Source organism: Schistosoma haematobium, chromosome 1, assembly GCF_000699445.3.
Source record: "Schistosoma haematobium chromosome 1, whole genome shotgun sequence".
Classification (NCBI taxonomy): domain Eukaryota; kingdom Metazoa; phylum Platyhelminthes; class Trematoda; order Strigeidida; family Schistosomatidae; genus Schistosoma; species Schistosoma haematobium.
In genome coordinates, this window is record NC_067196.1 from 9,474,917 (window position 1) to 9,493,284 (window position 18,368).

At 33.2% G+C, this 18,368-nt stretch overlaps 1 protein-coding gene across 1 annotated transcript in view; it reads left to right on the forward strand.

Annotated features, from left to right (window-relative positions):
• The window catches only part of WDR35 (WD repeat-containing protein 35), a 34,827-nt gene extending 18,386 nt beyond the window's left edge, over positions 1-16,441 (forward strand). The window contains exons 13-21 of the mRNA XM_051209575.1: positions 1,630-1,765; positions 3,758-3,972; positions 6,133-6,328; positions 6,826-7,074; positions 8,866-9,012; positions 10,933-11,323; positions 14,192-14,321; positions 14,656-14,718; positions 16,241-16,441. Of these exons, the coding sequence (XP_051073079.1) occupies positions 1,630-1,765; positions 3,758-3,972; positions 6,133-6,328; positions 6,826-7,074; positions 8,866-9,012; positions 10,933-11,323; positions 14,192-14,321; positions 14,656-14,718; positions 16,241-16,388 (1,675 nt within the window). The 3' untranslated portion in view covers positions 16,389-16,441. The remainder of the gene's footprint in view (positions 1-1,629; positions 1,766-3,757; positions 3,973-6,132; positions 6,329-6,825; positions 7,075-8,865; positions 9,013-10,932; positions 11,324-14,191; positions 14,322-14,655; positions 14,719-16,240) is intronic.
• The last annotated feature ends 1,927 nt before the right edge of the window (positions 16,442-18,368 follow it).

Here is an 18,368-nt window from a genome sequence, read left to right on the forward strand (position 1 = left end):
TATAGAATGTATTTCAGTAGAAGATCGATAAGAGAAGAACGAAAACGGAACGCAGTTGGTATGAAAAAGCATGAACAATGAAATCTGAGACAATGGACTGACATTTGCGAAGGAACAGTCAAATTTGAGACGATGGATTGATATTTTGCAAATTAACTATTTACTATATGGTTCTCAGAATTTATAGAGATGTTCTGTAGTTTTGTGCTCAATTACATTCGATTGTCCCCACTTGTGTTCTTGTTCACTATAGTCGTACTATGAAATTTACATACTGATATTATGAAAGCGTAACACTGTTTTTAGAAACATTATCATAACCCAACTAGATATTTGTGCCTAATGAAAAGATTAAATTCATACTGTTTAATTACGTGTTTGTATAAGGACGAAAATTGATGAATGCCATGAAGCACTTAACATCTAGTTCATTGTACTTTGTTTTTTTTCAACGTAAACAAAGTGGTTATCCAGTGATCTAGTAAATAAACTAGTTTATCAACTGTTTCCAGTCTATAATAAAATATGTCTTCAAGATTATACCGATTCCAATGGGTATCTATCGAACCAGACAATTTCATTTTTATTCCTAATTATTTATATTCTATAAAGAAATCTTAGTGGTAACATTTATTAGTAAATCTCTATGATATTTTTCACAATAAGATAGACCTTTCTCTCATAGTCAGTTCATCGACAATTAAATCACATAATCAACTCTATTCTTTGAGCTAGGAGTATGACATTGTTTTCAGTCAAAGCGATTCAATAAACACAGAGCATATGCTTTCTGAAGTTTATTGAAGCATTCATATTAATAGCACTTTGATTACCTACTGTATGTACAAAACCTTTATGGTTAAATAATACGGATGAAGTAATGATAAACCCATAATTTAAAACATGTCTAAATAATTAGTCACAGTTTGTATTAAAATTTAATCTCGATAATTATTTTGTTTTGAAATTCAAATTATTCATAAGGAAATTATTCAACAACTGATAATAATCAACCAAATATCATCAAACAAACATTACCACCGGCGAGTAAGTCTGTCTTTTCCTCGACTTCATCTGAAGGTTTTATGTGTGATTCAATGTAGTATCAATGTTATGCGTTTCTAAAGAGTCCGAAAATCTGATATATAATTATCCTTAATTTTTAATGTCGGTCTCTAATGTCATGACTATTGATATAAATTGCATGGCCATTGAACACCGAAAAAAACCCATTAGATAATTGTCTTTTGTCTTATTTGAAGATTATCTACAGTCAACGATTTGTAGCCACTATGTGCGAACTAACAGGTACATATAACTGACTGTTGAATTTCTGATTTTCTTCCTATAATTGACTTCTGCTCTGGATTGAGTGTAGACTGCTTATGATTGTGTTAAAAATTGTATTGTCTAATCTGGTTCCCTATATTTGATCGTAAATCATGTATCTGATTCAATGTAATATAGTCTGTGTATAGCATGTCGATCTTGGTCAGCAGTTGTATTATCGTATAATAATGGAAACAGAAACTATTTTTTATGCTCTCGTTATACCAGTTAATTTTTCAAATGATTTTCTTATTGTGCTTATGTTACAACAGATTGATGTTGTTTATCTTTTTACCTCAGACATTTATTCATTGAAGCTTGTTTGGAAAAGCAAAATTTAGAAATGGCTGAATTACAATTTGTTCATTTACAAGAATATTCAGGAATACAATTTATCAAAAGACTGAGAAATATTCAATCAAAGTTAATTAGAAAAGTAATTTTCCTAAATTTTTATAGAAATTGTTATGAGATAGTGTATGTTCATTCTCTTCCTAGGTATCTTAATCCATAGACTTACTCACCTACGCCTGTTACTCCTCGTGAGGGAGCATAGGCCACCCAACAGCAGTCTCCATCTAACCCTTTACTGGGCAATCCTTTCCACCTCTTTCCAGTTGTTATTCATTCTTTTCATATCTGCTTCTATTTCCCGACGTAATGTGTTCTTTGGCCTTCCTCTTTTCCGTCTCCCTTCAGGATTCCAAGTTAGGGCTTGCCCCGTGGTGCAGTTTGACGATTTGCGTAATGTATGTCCTATCCATTTCCATCGTCTTTTCCTAATTTCTTCTTCAGCTGAAAGCTGGTTTGTTCTCTCCCAGAGAAGGCTGTTGCTGATCGTATCCGGCCAATGGATGTTGAGTATCTTGCGTAGACAGCTATTTATAAATACTTGCACCTTGATGATGGTTGTTGTAGTTCTCCAAGTTTCAGCGCCGTACAGTAGAACTACCTTGACGTTGGTATTGGAGATTCTGACTTTGATATTGGTTGAAAGTCGTTTTGAGTCCCATATGTTCTTCAATTATAGGAATGCGACTCTTGCTTTGCCAATCCTTGCCTTTACGTCTGCATCCGATTCTCCTTGTTCATCGATGATGCTTCCCAGGTATGTGAAGGATTCTACATCTTCCAGAGTTTCGCCATCAAGTGTGATTGGATTGCTGTTCTCCGTGTTGTATTTGAGAACCTTGGTTTTTCCCTTGTGTATGTTGAGGCCTATCGATCGGTGTGTTCACAGCCACTTTAAGCTATATTTTGTATGAGTGTTATTTTCTATTTTATGCTGCAATGCGGTCTGTTTGGTTGATATATAAACCCAGTATGTCTGAAACAAATTATTCGCATGGTGGAGTCTGTTATTGGCATTCTGGATTCAACTAAACGGGCTAGGCGAGCAATGAAACAATAGGACGCTAGGCTGATCGGACCGGATGTCATTGGTTTAGTACAGTACAAGAGCTAGTAAGTCGTATTTTGTTTGGCGAGTAAATTACGTGATAAAAAGCGGGTCCAAAGATAGAACAAATTGGTGACGTGGATTTTGGTGAGAACTAAGCCAACATAGTTCCTGGTGGTTCTTTGAGTTAATACTATTAGCAGAAAAAAAGAATGGCAATTTCTTCAGAACATTTGAAGTTTTTATTACAGTAGCAGCAGCAGCAGCAGCAAATGTTAGCTACTCAACAGTAACTTCTGGGAACACTTTTGGGGAAACGATTTATTCAACAAGGTATCCCAGAACAGGCAATAGTCTAATAATAGCAATTTCAGAAGCACGCCCTGTGGAGGGTTCAAATCCCTTTATACCTGAAGCAAAATGTAATGTTGATAAACTGTTCGACTCAAACTAAGACAATATCTTGCTAAATGCACTTGAAGTTGTGATAACACCAGATGATTAAGAAAAACAGAATCAAAACGAAGCTTATAATAAGAGGAACATAGATATACACAGTCTAGTTACTGAATAGTTATACTATAAGAATATACAAACAATATTTGTCCACTAATAGTTCTTAGAAGTTACTCGCAATTTAATCTTCGCTAGGATATAACAGCTAGTAATATTGATATCCTACACATAGTCATCATATTTGTGTATAACATATAGCTTCTAAGCTATTTAGTTAAACTATTTAGATAGTTTCAGTAATCTACAAACTATGGAGTGATTGTAAAATAGGCTTTAATACCTGAAACATGTACAATTTAATGGTATCTATGATACAGTTTTTAAATACTATATGTTCTGTACTAACTTCAAGGTTAAAACTAAACTAACCAATGAAAATTCCCTGATTGTAAATAATCAGTTCTTCATTTACTTTTTGTATCATTTTTTTTTCTTGGTGTCTAATATCCAATTTCAATATTAAATATATTTGATTAAATTAATGAACTTCTACATTTTAACATTATTTACAAGGCAGAAATACTTGTTTATTTCAAAAAATATGATGAAGCTGAAACACTATTGTTAAATAATGATCGTTCAGATTTAGCAGTAGAATTAAGAAAACGACTAGGTGATTGGTTTCGTGTAGCTCAATTAACTAAAGATACTGGTGTACTAATGAAAGATTTAGAACAAGCTGAAATATGGAATGGTATGGGTGATTATTATTATAATCAAATGTTATGGTAAGATTATTTATTGTTATTATTTATAGATTATGTTTTCAATAGAAAATATGACTAAAAGATTTCATATAAGGATATAATACAGGAAGAATAAGTTCGTAGAAAGAAAGGTATAAAATAATTCTGGTCTCATTATTTAATGACAGCAGTTCGTTCTGTCCTACTTTATGGAAGTGAAACATGGCTAGTAAGAGCAGAGGATATTCGTAGGTTACTAGTATTCGATCATAGGTGTCTACGAAGCATTGCTCGTATATCCAGAGACCACAGAGTAAGTAACGTAGTTGTTAGGAAACGGGTATTAGGTAAGGAAGGCAAATCAATTGATGAAGTAGTGAAATTTCATCAGTTGAGATGGCTGGGACACGCTTTACGTATGCCCAACCAACGACTGCCCCGACGTACGATGTTTTATGGTATAGAAGCAGGTTGGAAGAAAGCTAGGGGTGGTCAGACTAAAACATGGCACAAATTCATGAAGTCACTGACAAGTGGACTGAGCCATGTTGGTAGGTGTAGACTAACTGTTTGGGATTCGCGAGACGATAGCAACCGATGGTTAGAAACCTTGAATGACATGACTCGAAGTCGTTTGGAATGGCGCAGGTGCATCCACTCTTTGTGTCCTCCCAAATTTTAAACTTCTGAATTCTTCATGTCCCTTTTTTTCCTCTTTCCGAATTCATTTCACTGGATTATACTCCTTGAATAACATCTTCAAACATTAATGTTTCCGATCACTGCTTATACTTTTACTACCTCTACCACTATGGGATTTGAATAGACAATTGTATCTTTATGCTGATGTGGTATGGCAACTCGAACTGGTGTACGTACGTACGAAGTTCTACGTTGATACTGACTGACCAAAGGGAAGACAAGGAGTGTATATACCTACGCTGTTGTGATCGATTCTGAGCCATGTCACTCAGAATCGATTACAATGGGTAATATGCTGGAATTCATGTAAAGTGTGGTATAACTATAATTATTTTGATAGCCTTGAATCAGAAGTAGACCTCTCTATCTCGAAAGCATGTGATATAACCCAGAATTAAACATTTAATAACTTTAACATATTTTCTGAGTGTTATTAAGAAAATACCAACAAAATTTCAGTAGATTTGTGTTAGGTAGCCATCTGACTTCTAACACTATTATACACGCTTCCTGTTTCCTAACCCACCTAGCTAATTGAGCGAGACGTTAGATAAGAATGAGAAATCGTACTGACTAATCGAGTCGAAAAATACATTCATTGATATAGATTTGTGTCCTCCCAGAAATTTACACCGGGTTTTGACCACTGGCATGAATCCGTAGAGATCTCTTATTTATCAGTTAAACTTGAACTGATATGTCTGATTGGCTCAGTCTATGACTATTCCATGCTGAGAAATATGTCTGACTTTTTGGATTTAGCTTCAGGAATTGAGATTAGGGTTAATCAAATGGTCAGTTACGGAAAACCGAAATTCCTGAATAATTGGATATTCTCTTGTTCTTTTCTCAAAATGCTAATAAATGATTGAATTTACAGTAGTATCTGGATGATAAAGCATCAAAAGGCTGAGCTATTAAAAGGCGAGCATAACCTATCCAAGTCAGTTCTCTCACCTAACAACCAACTCAGTTCCGTTAATTAAGATTTTCTGAAATTAATTGTAACTAGAATTTTTTTACTGTTAGTCAGGTGTAGAATCAAACCTACAATGAAAACGCTTCAACAATGAAATGTATTCCACTTTGTCTACATTTTCAAATTCAGATCACTTTTACTAGACGTAAAAGTTCTTATTTGATTCTATCTATGTGCTAAGAAACTCGTATGTGAGAAGGAGTAATCCTAGAAGAAACGGATCTTCAGTGTTCATAGTTATCAGTGCTTCAAATTTAGTACTGTTCCTTAATGAAAGTGACTAAACTGTGAAAGTATTATGACAAATTGTATCATAAATCTCATTTACAGCAAAGCCCAAATAAAAGACACGGCTGTTTGAATTAACCTGAAATCATGTTAGATGATAAGCTTTATTGTACACTGATAGAGCCTAAATGATTAAATTTAGATATCGCTTATTCAGTTTTTGCTTTGATTTATGTTCATTTTAAATGCCAGTTATCCTCGACATCACAGTTTTACATTAAATATCTTTTAAGGGATAAGGCGGCTGGTTATTATCAACAAGGAAATGATTTGCTTAAATTTGCTGAATGTCTATACCAATTGGAAGATTATAAAGGAATTGAAAGAATAATAGAAGAGTTACCCGACTGTCATGATACACTCTATGATTTTGGTCTTAGGTTCGCTAATTTGGGTATGATAAAACAAGCTATGTATGCGTTCATAAAGGTTTGTCTCATAATTCTTTTTCTAATAATATAATTTCTATTCAAATTATACAGAGTGCAAATATTTGAACATTGAATTGTTCTGGTGGTCATTTAGTAGTGTAGACAAGGTGCATTTCTGGGCAATAAGGACTTACGTACTTTTAGTGTGACTTTAAAACAGTATAAAACAATATCCTAGAAGTAGAAAATCATTACGAAGAGTGGTTCTGGATTAGTTATTTTAAACGATACTATGTCACTCCTTGACACTGGATGGTAAGATCAATATGAACCTCAATCGTTTTAAAAGTAAGATAATTTTCAGGATATGGATTTCTCCCTTTAACCAAGTAATTGTCTGAAAGAATATTAACTTACACTGGTAACAAGTCTTGCGGAAGCTCAGAGAACTAAGTCTAAAAATCTACTTGCAATTCTTTTCAGTAGCCCAATATCATATTAATTGAGTGTACTTATTTTTCAAAAAAAATTAATGGACATTTTTACATCATTTAGTGTAATCGCCGTAAAGAAGCAATCGATGTCTGTTTACGTTTAAATGAATGGCGTGTTGCCTATGAACTAGCTAAATCTATCGATTCACAAGATACTGATCATCATCATCATCAGGAACAACAAAAAAGAATTGATTATTTATTAAAACAATCAGTAAATTGTTTTATTGAACAAGGTAAAATAATTGAAGCTGTTGAATTATATAAACGCGCTGGTCGATTTTTAGATGCTGCAGAATTATTGTATAAAGTAAGTGATTTAAAGTGTTGGTATCTGTTGGGTTAAAAGCCTAAAATAATTGACCGATTAAAGTATTTATTGTTAATATAAATTAATATATTTTGCAAGGTCTAATCTTCACTGGTTTACCTTCTGGGTCAAAGTATTTGTCATCGTTGAAGCGACTGAAATTATATAATGGTATTTATGCGTGTGTGGCCTGTATCTGACTCCAGTTCGACCGTATGAAAAATTACCATCAAACATACATACTGCTAATCCTCATAATATAAGAGTCAGTCAGACATAGGCAACATAGAATTTAAGAACCAACTGAAGATAAAGAGTTAGTATATCTTCTCCATTGAGACTAATTCACAGCCATGAAATCTAACGCCCTCAATCATTTTTTTGTTGAGAAAATCGACGTTTACCAACACAGTTAAGTCCAACATTTAATCGCTTCATGAAGTGACGTCAATTCTTGATATCTCTGCCTTTAGCTTTACTTCCAACCCATTTCCATACACTGAAGCATAATTTGAATGAAAGTGGAAAGTTATTCTTGTATTCTTTTTGCTAAAACAAAACAACAATAAAAATGATAATTAATTCTTTCTGCAATCGAGGAAGCAAACTAAAGAGTTGTCTAAATCCTAGGACGAAATATCTGTTCAGTATTTCCTGTTTCTCAACGGTTATACAACTAAAGTCATTCATTGGTGAGGAAGAAATTTTGATATGGTCTACAATAAACAAGAATATGGATGAAGATGATGAAAATAGGATTCTGAAGCTACTTTTTATGATATTACATTTCCAAATGCAACATAAGAAGAATAAAATCAATCTTAAAATTCGCATATTTTTTTAAAGTTGATCCTGATCAGTCCACTTGTAACTCATTTTCAGTTTTTTCTTAGGCTTATGCAACATGCGGTTCTTTATCTTGTTTTCAATGCATTTTATTGATTGATTCTGTGATTTTGTATTCAGCTATAAATTACTCACTTTGATAAGACTTTAATTAATCATCACTCAATAATCGATACATCATTCAGCTAACTTGAATGTACTTCAGTTCTTCTTGGATCTCAATGGTGAAAAACCTTTATACCAACTTCGTTATCTCTAGCTAATCGGTGGTCTGGTAAGAAGACAATACAAGCAGTTACATTAATTTTATAGAAGTCAAAGTTGTGGTTAATTAGATCGGTATACAAATATATCAGCTACACTGTTTAATACATAAACTTAAGATAGAAAGAATTAAAGTATCTGCCCTACTGTTGTCAATTTTAAACAATTTTACCAAACATTTTCAATTGCTAATTCTGAAGTTTTGAACAATTTATACCTATGAGGACGGTCCATGGGTGAACTCGATGAGGCTGTAAGAAGCTCAGAACGAGCCAAAGATATTCCATCCAATCACCTTTTGAAAGAATATTCTAGAATCCCTACATGTAGCTTCCCGATTGGACAAACCCCTGTGTGCGGATTGGACAGCTAGAATGATGATTTCGTTTTTACTAAAAACTATAAATATCTGACAGTTTTTTACTATAATTTGACACTGTCTGGAGTAACATTACTTTCACTTGTCTTCTGTCTTCTCATTCGCGACTTGGAAGGGTTCTAGCGTTCACGTGCTCAAGTTATACGCGGTATATCAAGAATATAAGCTCTAGATATAACAATACCTCAGGCTAAATTAGAAGTAGGTCAACGTACCGTTACAATCCCATTCGTTTTGTATTATTCTAAGTAATTTTAGATTCATTTAGACAATTCATAAAGAGTTTGTTACTATTTATGTAGGAAGTTCAAAAAATCAAACAGTTTTGTAATAGAAAACCACTGTACATGAAAAAAATGTATGTTCTTATTGGTTTGTTAATGGAACAATACTACGAACAAAATAAAACACAAGCCAATGTAAAACCAAGGAATCCTGCTTGTGGAGAAGTAAGTTGATTAGCTTTAGTCTGTTTTTATTGTTAATCTTTATTTAAGTGTTTAAGAGTTACATAATATCACTGATTTATTTAAACTGAACATCTGATATAAATATTACTACTTTTAATAAATATATTTCAAGCAAATTCATCATTTTACTGAATGTATTAAATTTGGCTATTGATTGAGATCATAAACCGATTGATGTTGGACCACCATTGAAAACCTGGAGGAACTGGACGACCTTTTCGTCCTATTGTGGGGCTCCTCAGCAGTGCTCATCCACGATCCCACTCATGGGATTCGCACCCAGGGCCCCCAGTCTTGTGCGCGAACGCTGACTAATAAAATAAATGGTATTGTTTCAGATTGTGAAACTAGGTGACGTAGGTTCAAATTCTACAAGTATCACCAAGTTCCCCATACGGATAAATGTCGGCGCTGGAATTGGATAGGATATACATATCACCAAACTGCATCATGAAGCAAGCACTCACTTGGAATCCTGAGGGGGAACGGAAAAGATGAAAGGCAAACGAACATATTGCGTCGATAATTGGAAGCAGACATCAAGAATATGAATAACAACCGGAAACAATATGAAACGTTTGCCCAGGACAGAGTTCGGTGGCGAATCCTGGTGGGTGGCCTGTGCTCCTCCGTTTGGAGTAAGAGGTGTAAGTAAATAAGTTTTAAACCTAGATTTAGCAGGGTTTCCTTTTGAATGCCTACAAACACCTAACAAAAATCGTCACAAAATGTCGTGGATTGATTGATGTTTAACATTAACATTAATACTGGCTCAGTAGTCTAAATGTTAGGCGTTCTCACGCGAGACCGGTACTGGGTTCAAGTTACACTTGAGGGGTCATGGGTGTACACTACTGAGGAGTCCTATAATGGAATAATACAGCCATCCAGGGTTTCGGAGTTTTCAGTGGTGGTCTAACATTGATCAGTTCATGTTTTTAATGAGAAATGTGTTTATTCGCTCCAAAAGTTTTCAAATGTCCATACTCTATTTTTACTTGAAAAATCAAATATTTAGGACTCTGTTTTCCTATATTATCTTCATTTATTTTAACTTCACAACAAAATGTATCGATTAACTTACAATGATTATATTTTAGTGATTATGTTAAAATAATATGATGCAGTGTTTTAATACAAGAAGGTCAGTAAATCAAATCTGACGCTTTACATTTACTAGTTATCTAATTAAGAATTTCAGGTTGAGAATAATAATATAAGCTTCTGTATGTAAATCATTCAAAATACTTCATGGTGTTACAAATATTCAGTCTTCAAATCAAAACGTTTTTGAGATGGTGGAGAAGATTTGTAACTTAGGTAAACCATTTTGGTGGACTTTTTTTCCCCGAACTGAATGATTTGGTCGTGAAACTTTCATCGTTATTGTGAGCATCATCATCTGCACGATCTTCAGGTAGAAGTGAAGTGTTCGAATTTCTCTACATATGGCTCAGAGCTTATTCTGTAGACATCGATCTTGATTGGTTATTGTTGACATTTAATCTGCCATTGTTTTTCAGGAAAATCATGGATAAATACAAGACTAAGAATCAAATCCTTAGGAGATACAATCAAAACAACAGAGTAACTAATCACGGGTTAAAGGTCAACATCAACCAATCAAGATCGAGGTCTACAGAACAATCTGTAAGCCGCGTGTGGAGAAATTCGAACACTTCACATCTACCTGAAGTTCGTGTTGATAATGTCGTTCAGAATAACTATGAAAGCTACACGACCAAACCATTCAGTTCAAAGAACAAAACTTTACTAAAACGCTTTTAATCTTTAACTTAATCGAGATAGCGTTGAAAACATATTGATTTTTTTTCAACGTAAAATTTAGGATTGTCTCTATCTATCTCAGATTATTTTTTGTTCTCAATACATTTCTAGGGTGTATTAATGGCAAGCTCTACACTTGCTGGTCTACTATTAACCGAACAAGATCATAATTCATTACATTATAATAATACAGATTCATGTACAACTATTACCAATAATAATAATAATAATGATAATAATAATAATAATAATAAACAAATGAACATTATTAAACAAAATAATGATATAATCAATAATGAATCAGAAATCTTACAAAAACATAATACAAATGAAATAAATCGATTAATTGATCAACCATGGAGAGGTGCTGAAGCTTATCATTATATAATGTTAACTGAAAAACAACTTTATCATGGTTTATATAAATATGCATTTAGAACTGTTCAATTATTAAAAGATTATGAAGATATTTTAAATCCATTTATAATTTATAGTCTAATTGGTAATTGAATATTATTATTTATTAATGAAATTAACTATTATGTAATAAAACCACTCAACTAGTTAAATTATATATTTCATAAACATGTTATTTCACAGATTGAAATCGTGAGTGAATTGAAGCTAGACCACCATGGAAAACCTGGAAGCACTGGACGGCCGTTTTGTCCTAATATGGGACTCCTCAGCAGTGTGCATCCACGACCACGCACCCCGCGAAATTCGGTTGAAGTTAGGCATTAGCACCGTCGGATGCCGGTTTAGTGGCCTAGTTGGTTAAGCGCTTGACACGAGACTGATAAGTCCTGGGTTCGAATCTCGCAGGGTGCGTGATCATGGATGCACACTGCTGAGGAGTCCCATATTAGGACAAAACGGCCGTCCAGTGCTTCCAGGTTTTCCGTGGTGGTCTAGCTTCAGTTGACTCATGATTTCAATCAGTGAAATTTCTAAAATCTCCAAAAACCCCTTCTAAAAATGCTATTGTTTTGAATTTAATAACTAACATGAACTTGGTCAAGATCTTTTGAAAGTATTATTATTAATAATAATAATAATAAATTCACCTAGTATTGTTTACTTGAATCTCCCGATTGATGTTTAATACTGTAATTGATCAGTCTTATGTTGGCATATGTGTATATTGCCTTAATTTACAAGTATTATAAGCAATGATAGATAGTGGCTAGAAGTTGAATGGAGGACTCATGTTTCGTCCTATTTGGGACTCGTCAGCTGGATGTACCTGTATCTCAGATTTGATGTTCATTCTGGGACTCAAACCCAGTAGCATTCGCTTCAATGCTTGTGAATTAAGACAATATCGAGGCAATACGCCCAGTATGCATATATACCAATAAGAGATTGATCAATTAAAGCGCTTAACATCAATGGGAAAATTCAAGTATACAATACCAAGTGAAATTATACTTTACTCTATTACACAAGCAAGTGGCTATCAGGACTCAGTGGCTAACTGGATAACGCGATGGCGTTTGCTAATAATAGTAATAATTGTGTGCTTGATAGTCACTAGCTTTAAGCTAGGATATTTTTCGGAGTCCCAATATAATGTCACGATTTGTTAAATTAACCAAATCGACAGTAATTCGAGTTCTCATCATTAGTATTAGATAATGATCACAATGTTACTTACTTATTCGCACCTGTTACCCCTCGAGGAGTACTGGCAACCGACTAACCAAGTCTGTCATGTCCACTTTTCTAGTTGTCGTTAAGTGTTATTTACTCATTAGATGTACACTTCCAATGTCCAAAACAATATTTTCGTTGGTCTGCTGAAATCGGATTTATGGATCATCGAATTGTGATTCAATTGCCTAAATATATGCCTTGCGTTATGAAACCGTAAATTTGCCTACATGATCTCTTAGGGAGTCACAAATGTGCTCTATCAAGGATTCTGAAATCAGAATGAAGTAGTCTGTGTTTCTCAAACTAGAAATCACCTTTAAAATTTGCAGATATGTTTACAAATTCCTCCTATGTAGTAATTGTCCAGTTGGTCGACTTGTTATAGGCATCAATTAGAGTGCAATTAAATATTAGAAAGCATCGAGACATTGTTTTATCCTAATTTCTATGTAAGTGACCTAATGAACTATTACTAATGAATCCTATTTAGATTGGTTCTCCATTCCCACAGTAGTTTTCCTTAGATAATCAACAGTCAATGTTCTAACAACCATGTTTTGTCATAACTTCTCATTATGCCTTTTTTTATCTATATATTACAATCAGTGTACAACTTCTGGTGGTGTTATGTTCTGCAAAATAAAAGCTTTGATTGCAAGGCTTACATTTTCATTCTGAACAGTGATATCGATGCCTGCTTCAAGCTATCTCATTAATATCACGTTTTTGTTCTGATGACTTTGTATATGACTGAGTTATAGGATAGACTGACAAGTAATTAATACTATTATGTCTGACTACACGACTGTATGTATAACATAATGTTTAACCTCCAAATTTCCAGCTACACTTGATATTGTGACACATATATGATGCTAATAGCCAAGTATTTAGTAGTGTTTCCATGTTACCGGAGATTAAAAATGCTTGGATGCATAGCATCATTATTCATTAAAGTATCTTACAATAAACAGTATAACCACTCGATGTAATGAATTTACACTTTAATTAATTAATTAGTAGTAAATAAGCCTAGCTTTATAAATTATCTGATTGTGTACTATTGATTGGTCACTGTAGAATGATCAATGTCATGTTTTACTAAACTCCACCTGTAGCTCTTCCAGAGTTACTGCCGGTCCCAAGCCCGGGTAAAGGAGAAGGGTTGGGCATGGGGTTAGCGTCCCCATCCCGTAGAAAACTAACTCGCTAAAAGAACGCTTACCAGTAATGTTTTACTAGTCTATTTAGTGCTAATCTGATTATATCGATCAGGTTTCGGTTTATCCAGTAGACTAAGCGTTTTCACATTGTATGCACTATGATGGGATGCAAGGTGGTTGGCGGTAGTTGATAAGTTGTATGTGGACATTTTCCGATTGTACTAGATTATAAATTTTATAAGTGAATGACACTTCATTAATTATTGACACCACAGACCGGCATAACTTGGACATTCACTGGAAACCAGGAAGAAATAGACATTGGTTTACAGGTTAAAGTTTTTTATATGAGACCTAAAGTCCTGAGTTAGACCTTCATCAATGGTGACATGGGTGCACACGACTAAGTAACTACAAACTCGGGAAAAACTGGTGATCAAGACTTCCTGGTTTTCAACGGCTGTATAAATTAATCTGGTCCATAATACTAATAAGATTATATTTTCTAACTTATCTCCGTATTAATACCGAAGTGCTTAACTTTTTTTTAGCTCTCTGTGCTATTTATGCAAGAAACTACGTTGTCTGTTCTAAAGCTTTTATAAAATTAGAAAGCTTTACAGATATCTCATCAATTGAACAGAAAGAAATTAAACAATTAATTCTAGATCTATTTTCCAGGTAAGTGTTATTTAGTAATTCGTTATACTTCAGATACATCTGTTTGTTATAAATCCATATCTAATATTCTATACTTATGTGAATAGATTATAATGTATAGAGAGGTAGATATAATTTACGAACCTTGTATGAAAGTTAACATTGAATCTTGGAATCGTCAATATTCATACATTGGATTCCTTTTAGAGAATCTTTGATTTATTTCTTTAAGATGTTATTTTAAAAACTATGATATTCACAATTTCAGTTTATAATGAAAACTGTTTGAAGGAAATTCGTAGATTTTCTGACTAGATATAAAAATGACTGTTTTATCGTTATATCTTTTTGATAGACATCAACCTATAAACGAACAAGATACATCGGAGTCTCCTGAAATGGATTCAATATTAGAAAGGTAAGAGAAGTTATTCCAACTACTTAATGCTATTTCATGTTTATTTTTTATTCGGCCATTACATCTTACTACTGTTACTTGATGTGAGTAGTTAAATATAATTTGTAGCCATTCTTAGATATACCACTCTTTGTACGGGAAGTATTTTCTGTTTATTTAAATAATTTATATCCTAATGAATACAGAAGATATGCTGATTTTTAGGCATGAGTAAGTTGATGAAGAAAAGAATGTAACTTATAAAGGGGAGAGATATGAAAGTAAACTACTTGGAAATATATGATGCCTGAATTGCGTTTACCACAGGAAATACAATAATGTGAAGTAAAAAAAAAAGGAAACTAGTATTTCCTCCGTAAACTGAAAAGTCGGTTTTAAGAATGGACAATGTAGCGAAGAGCAATTCTTATGTCGTCACAATGCGTTTATAATCCTTCATAACTCGAGAAAACAAGATGGGAACAAAGAGGATAGAACAAAAACACCGAGAATTACTGTGATAAGTCTGTCGTTTCGTTTTTATTTAAACTAGCCAAAGTAACCAGGGAGTGTAAGAGTACAATCTAGTTGCAATTGATTTTTAAAAAATTTAGAGTTTATTCTTTAATTTTATTTAAGAAACTGCACTATATATTTTCCCACACTGTCGACTAAATTCGATACTCGATACGTTTTACATTGATTTCAGCTTATGGTTAACCAATATTTTAATTGACTTAAATAAACAACCTATTTGTAGAAAATACTGCGTTATCACAATAATCATGTTCACATATATTTTGGCACTCGGATCTAAATGATATGTGATGTTATAACTGGTGTATAGATGATGGCCTGATAATGTATAGATCGGCTGTTCAAACAACAAATTATTACTAGTATTATTTGTTAACTTGTCAAAAACTGAGTTGAACATCAATATTTCTGTTCTTCAACATCCATCCTATCAGTAGGCATATATATATGTATGATCCTTCAGTTAGTCAATATCAACATATGTTTCGGTACAGATATGAAACGGTTCAAATATTCGCACATCTACAGAACTAGATGAAATGGTTATATCAGTGATAGTAAGGAAGAGGAAACATAAAGAATATTGGTCAAAAAAAGAATGGGAAGTCAGTCAGCAACAACGTACAACTTCGTACGTACGTATATCAGTTCGAGTGACTGACCAGTAATAATAAGGAAGACTAAACATAGAGAATATTGATCAAAAACAAAGAATAGAAAGTGTGAAATAATATTGAGATTAAAGACTTAGGGAAAGACTGTAAGAAATTATCATTGATAAAGTGCATTTTAGCTTTGTTGTAAAACGCTTATGTTTACCTGCGGCACTGTGACAGGATTTCTGTTTAAACAAAATACAAACTTCTCTATAATGCTTTTAGTATACAGTACAATAGTAATGTGTTTTCTCTGTCTACTAATAAAATAAATATTACATTGGAAATAAAGACGAAATTCGACAGATAAACCTAACATTTCCTTTGTGTTTTTTACCTAAACATTTTAGTGAGACAAAAATTCCTGTGTGTGTAGTCACTGGTCAACCGATTACAGATTATCAATTTTGGATGTGTCCAACATGTAAACATTGTGCTTATGAAAATGAAATAACGAAATTGCACAATTGTCCTTTATGTCATTTCCCTGTTCAATAAATATTCATTCTAAATATATTTTATTTGAAAATATATATCGTATCTTGAATAGATAGAACTTTTATTAAATTTCGGAATGTTATTTGTTTACCCAATACAGAATCGTGTACTCAGTTTTGAGTCATACTTTTGTGTATAGAATAATGATATTCAGCTGCCCTGAGTTGGAATTGAACCTGCAATCTAATGATTGAAAGTTGGACGTCTTAACCACCAGACACACATATTTAGTCTACAATGGAATAACTTATAGATTGACCGATTGTCAGAATGAAATAAAATTTGGTTTATTTTATCTATACATGATACTTTATGGATTGAAACAATACCCTGACAGCTGGATAACCGACTGTCAAGGTTCCTATCTCTCTGAAACATAACATTATACTGTGTGAGGAGGAAAGATTTCAACGTCTTTACTAACTCAAGGTGTGCTACAAAGACCTGTTCTTTCCCTTTTTTTCATGATCTGCCATCTTCCTCAAAAAACACTTTTATTAGGCGTGCGGGTGATCTCAGCAAAACCCCTTGGAATAAATAAAATCTCCTTTCTCATTGAATGATGGTCTGTTGTTAATGGTCCTCCTAAATGAGACATGGACAGCACTCAAACACCTTTTTGGAATCCCATAATGATTGTACAATTGGACATTCTAAATTAAAAAATCGTCAAAGGTCATTCACCTTGGTGTAAGTTTATCTTCTTATCTCTTCAGATGTTTTATTGATGCCGAAATTTTTTCGCTTGACCTATTACATAAAATAGCTACAGTTTTTTTTTACATTATTCACTATATACTATTAGTCTTTACTGTTCCCCATTATCGTTTCCCGATATTTCGAGAAAACATTTTACTGTGTTGCGAAGGGTGTGTGGTGAATCTTTTGAAGTCATTATGAATATGCTTACGGACAGACATTTAAAATCTTGCAAGGTCCTGACAATAGTCATCATATCAGATACAAAACCTTAACTTCACTAACATCTCTCTTTGTATATCTTCCGGTAAAACGAGGAGCAAATACATCAAAATCCATGCACGTAAGGAAAAGTTTAGAGGCTGTACAATACTTTATCTAGCAAAGACACTATGCGACGAATAGGTTGTAAGAACTGATCTAGTCAAAAACCAGTATTCTTAGACCAGTTGTTATTTAAAAGTTGCACAGATTCTTATTTTACTAAAGAAAAACTTAATTCCAGATGGTTTATTTACTTATTTCATGTATATATTAATGCAGTTATAGACTTCTTTTATTTATTTAGTTAAAAGAAAATTGTCGAAACACTTGAGAATCCTACATTATTATCTGTCAAGCATGTTAAATGAATATGAACTGAAGTGATTAGAGGCTAGTTGTGTTTAAAGGGAATGGATATGTTAAACGAAGTTAAACAGACGAACTTGTCACACAGAAGATAAGATGTAAATGTGAGAAAGCTGTTATGAGTATGTGAATTATAAAACTAACCAACATCAGTACTACTTGTTTCTCACAAGTCTGGCAACTTATAAATTTGCATGGCGTGTAAGCATTACTGTATGAACTTAGATATAAAGTTTCATACCCTATCCTTTTATTATGATAATTAGGTTAGTTAGAAGTAAGAAAATGTTTTATTGATTAAATCGAATCGTTGAACATAATGTTATCCTTGTTCACCACTTACCGATAATGTAAATTTTCATTGAAGCTTTCAAAATGCATAAAATTCTATTAGTTAACAATTAATGTTTTTAGAATTATAATGAATTTTTAAGACGAATCGTAATCTGAATACACTTGTTTCTTTTTTAGTCATTTTGGACATTATATATTTTCTTGATACGAAAATCAATAGGAGTGATTTGGTTGAGACGACCTTTGAGTGACGCTAGACTGACCTTAAGAGTGTCCACCTGATAACTAGGACCAAATGAGGGTTATAAACATGTGCGAAGAATTAGATTTATGACTTACAGTTGATGGTCAAGGTTG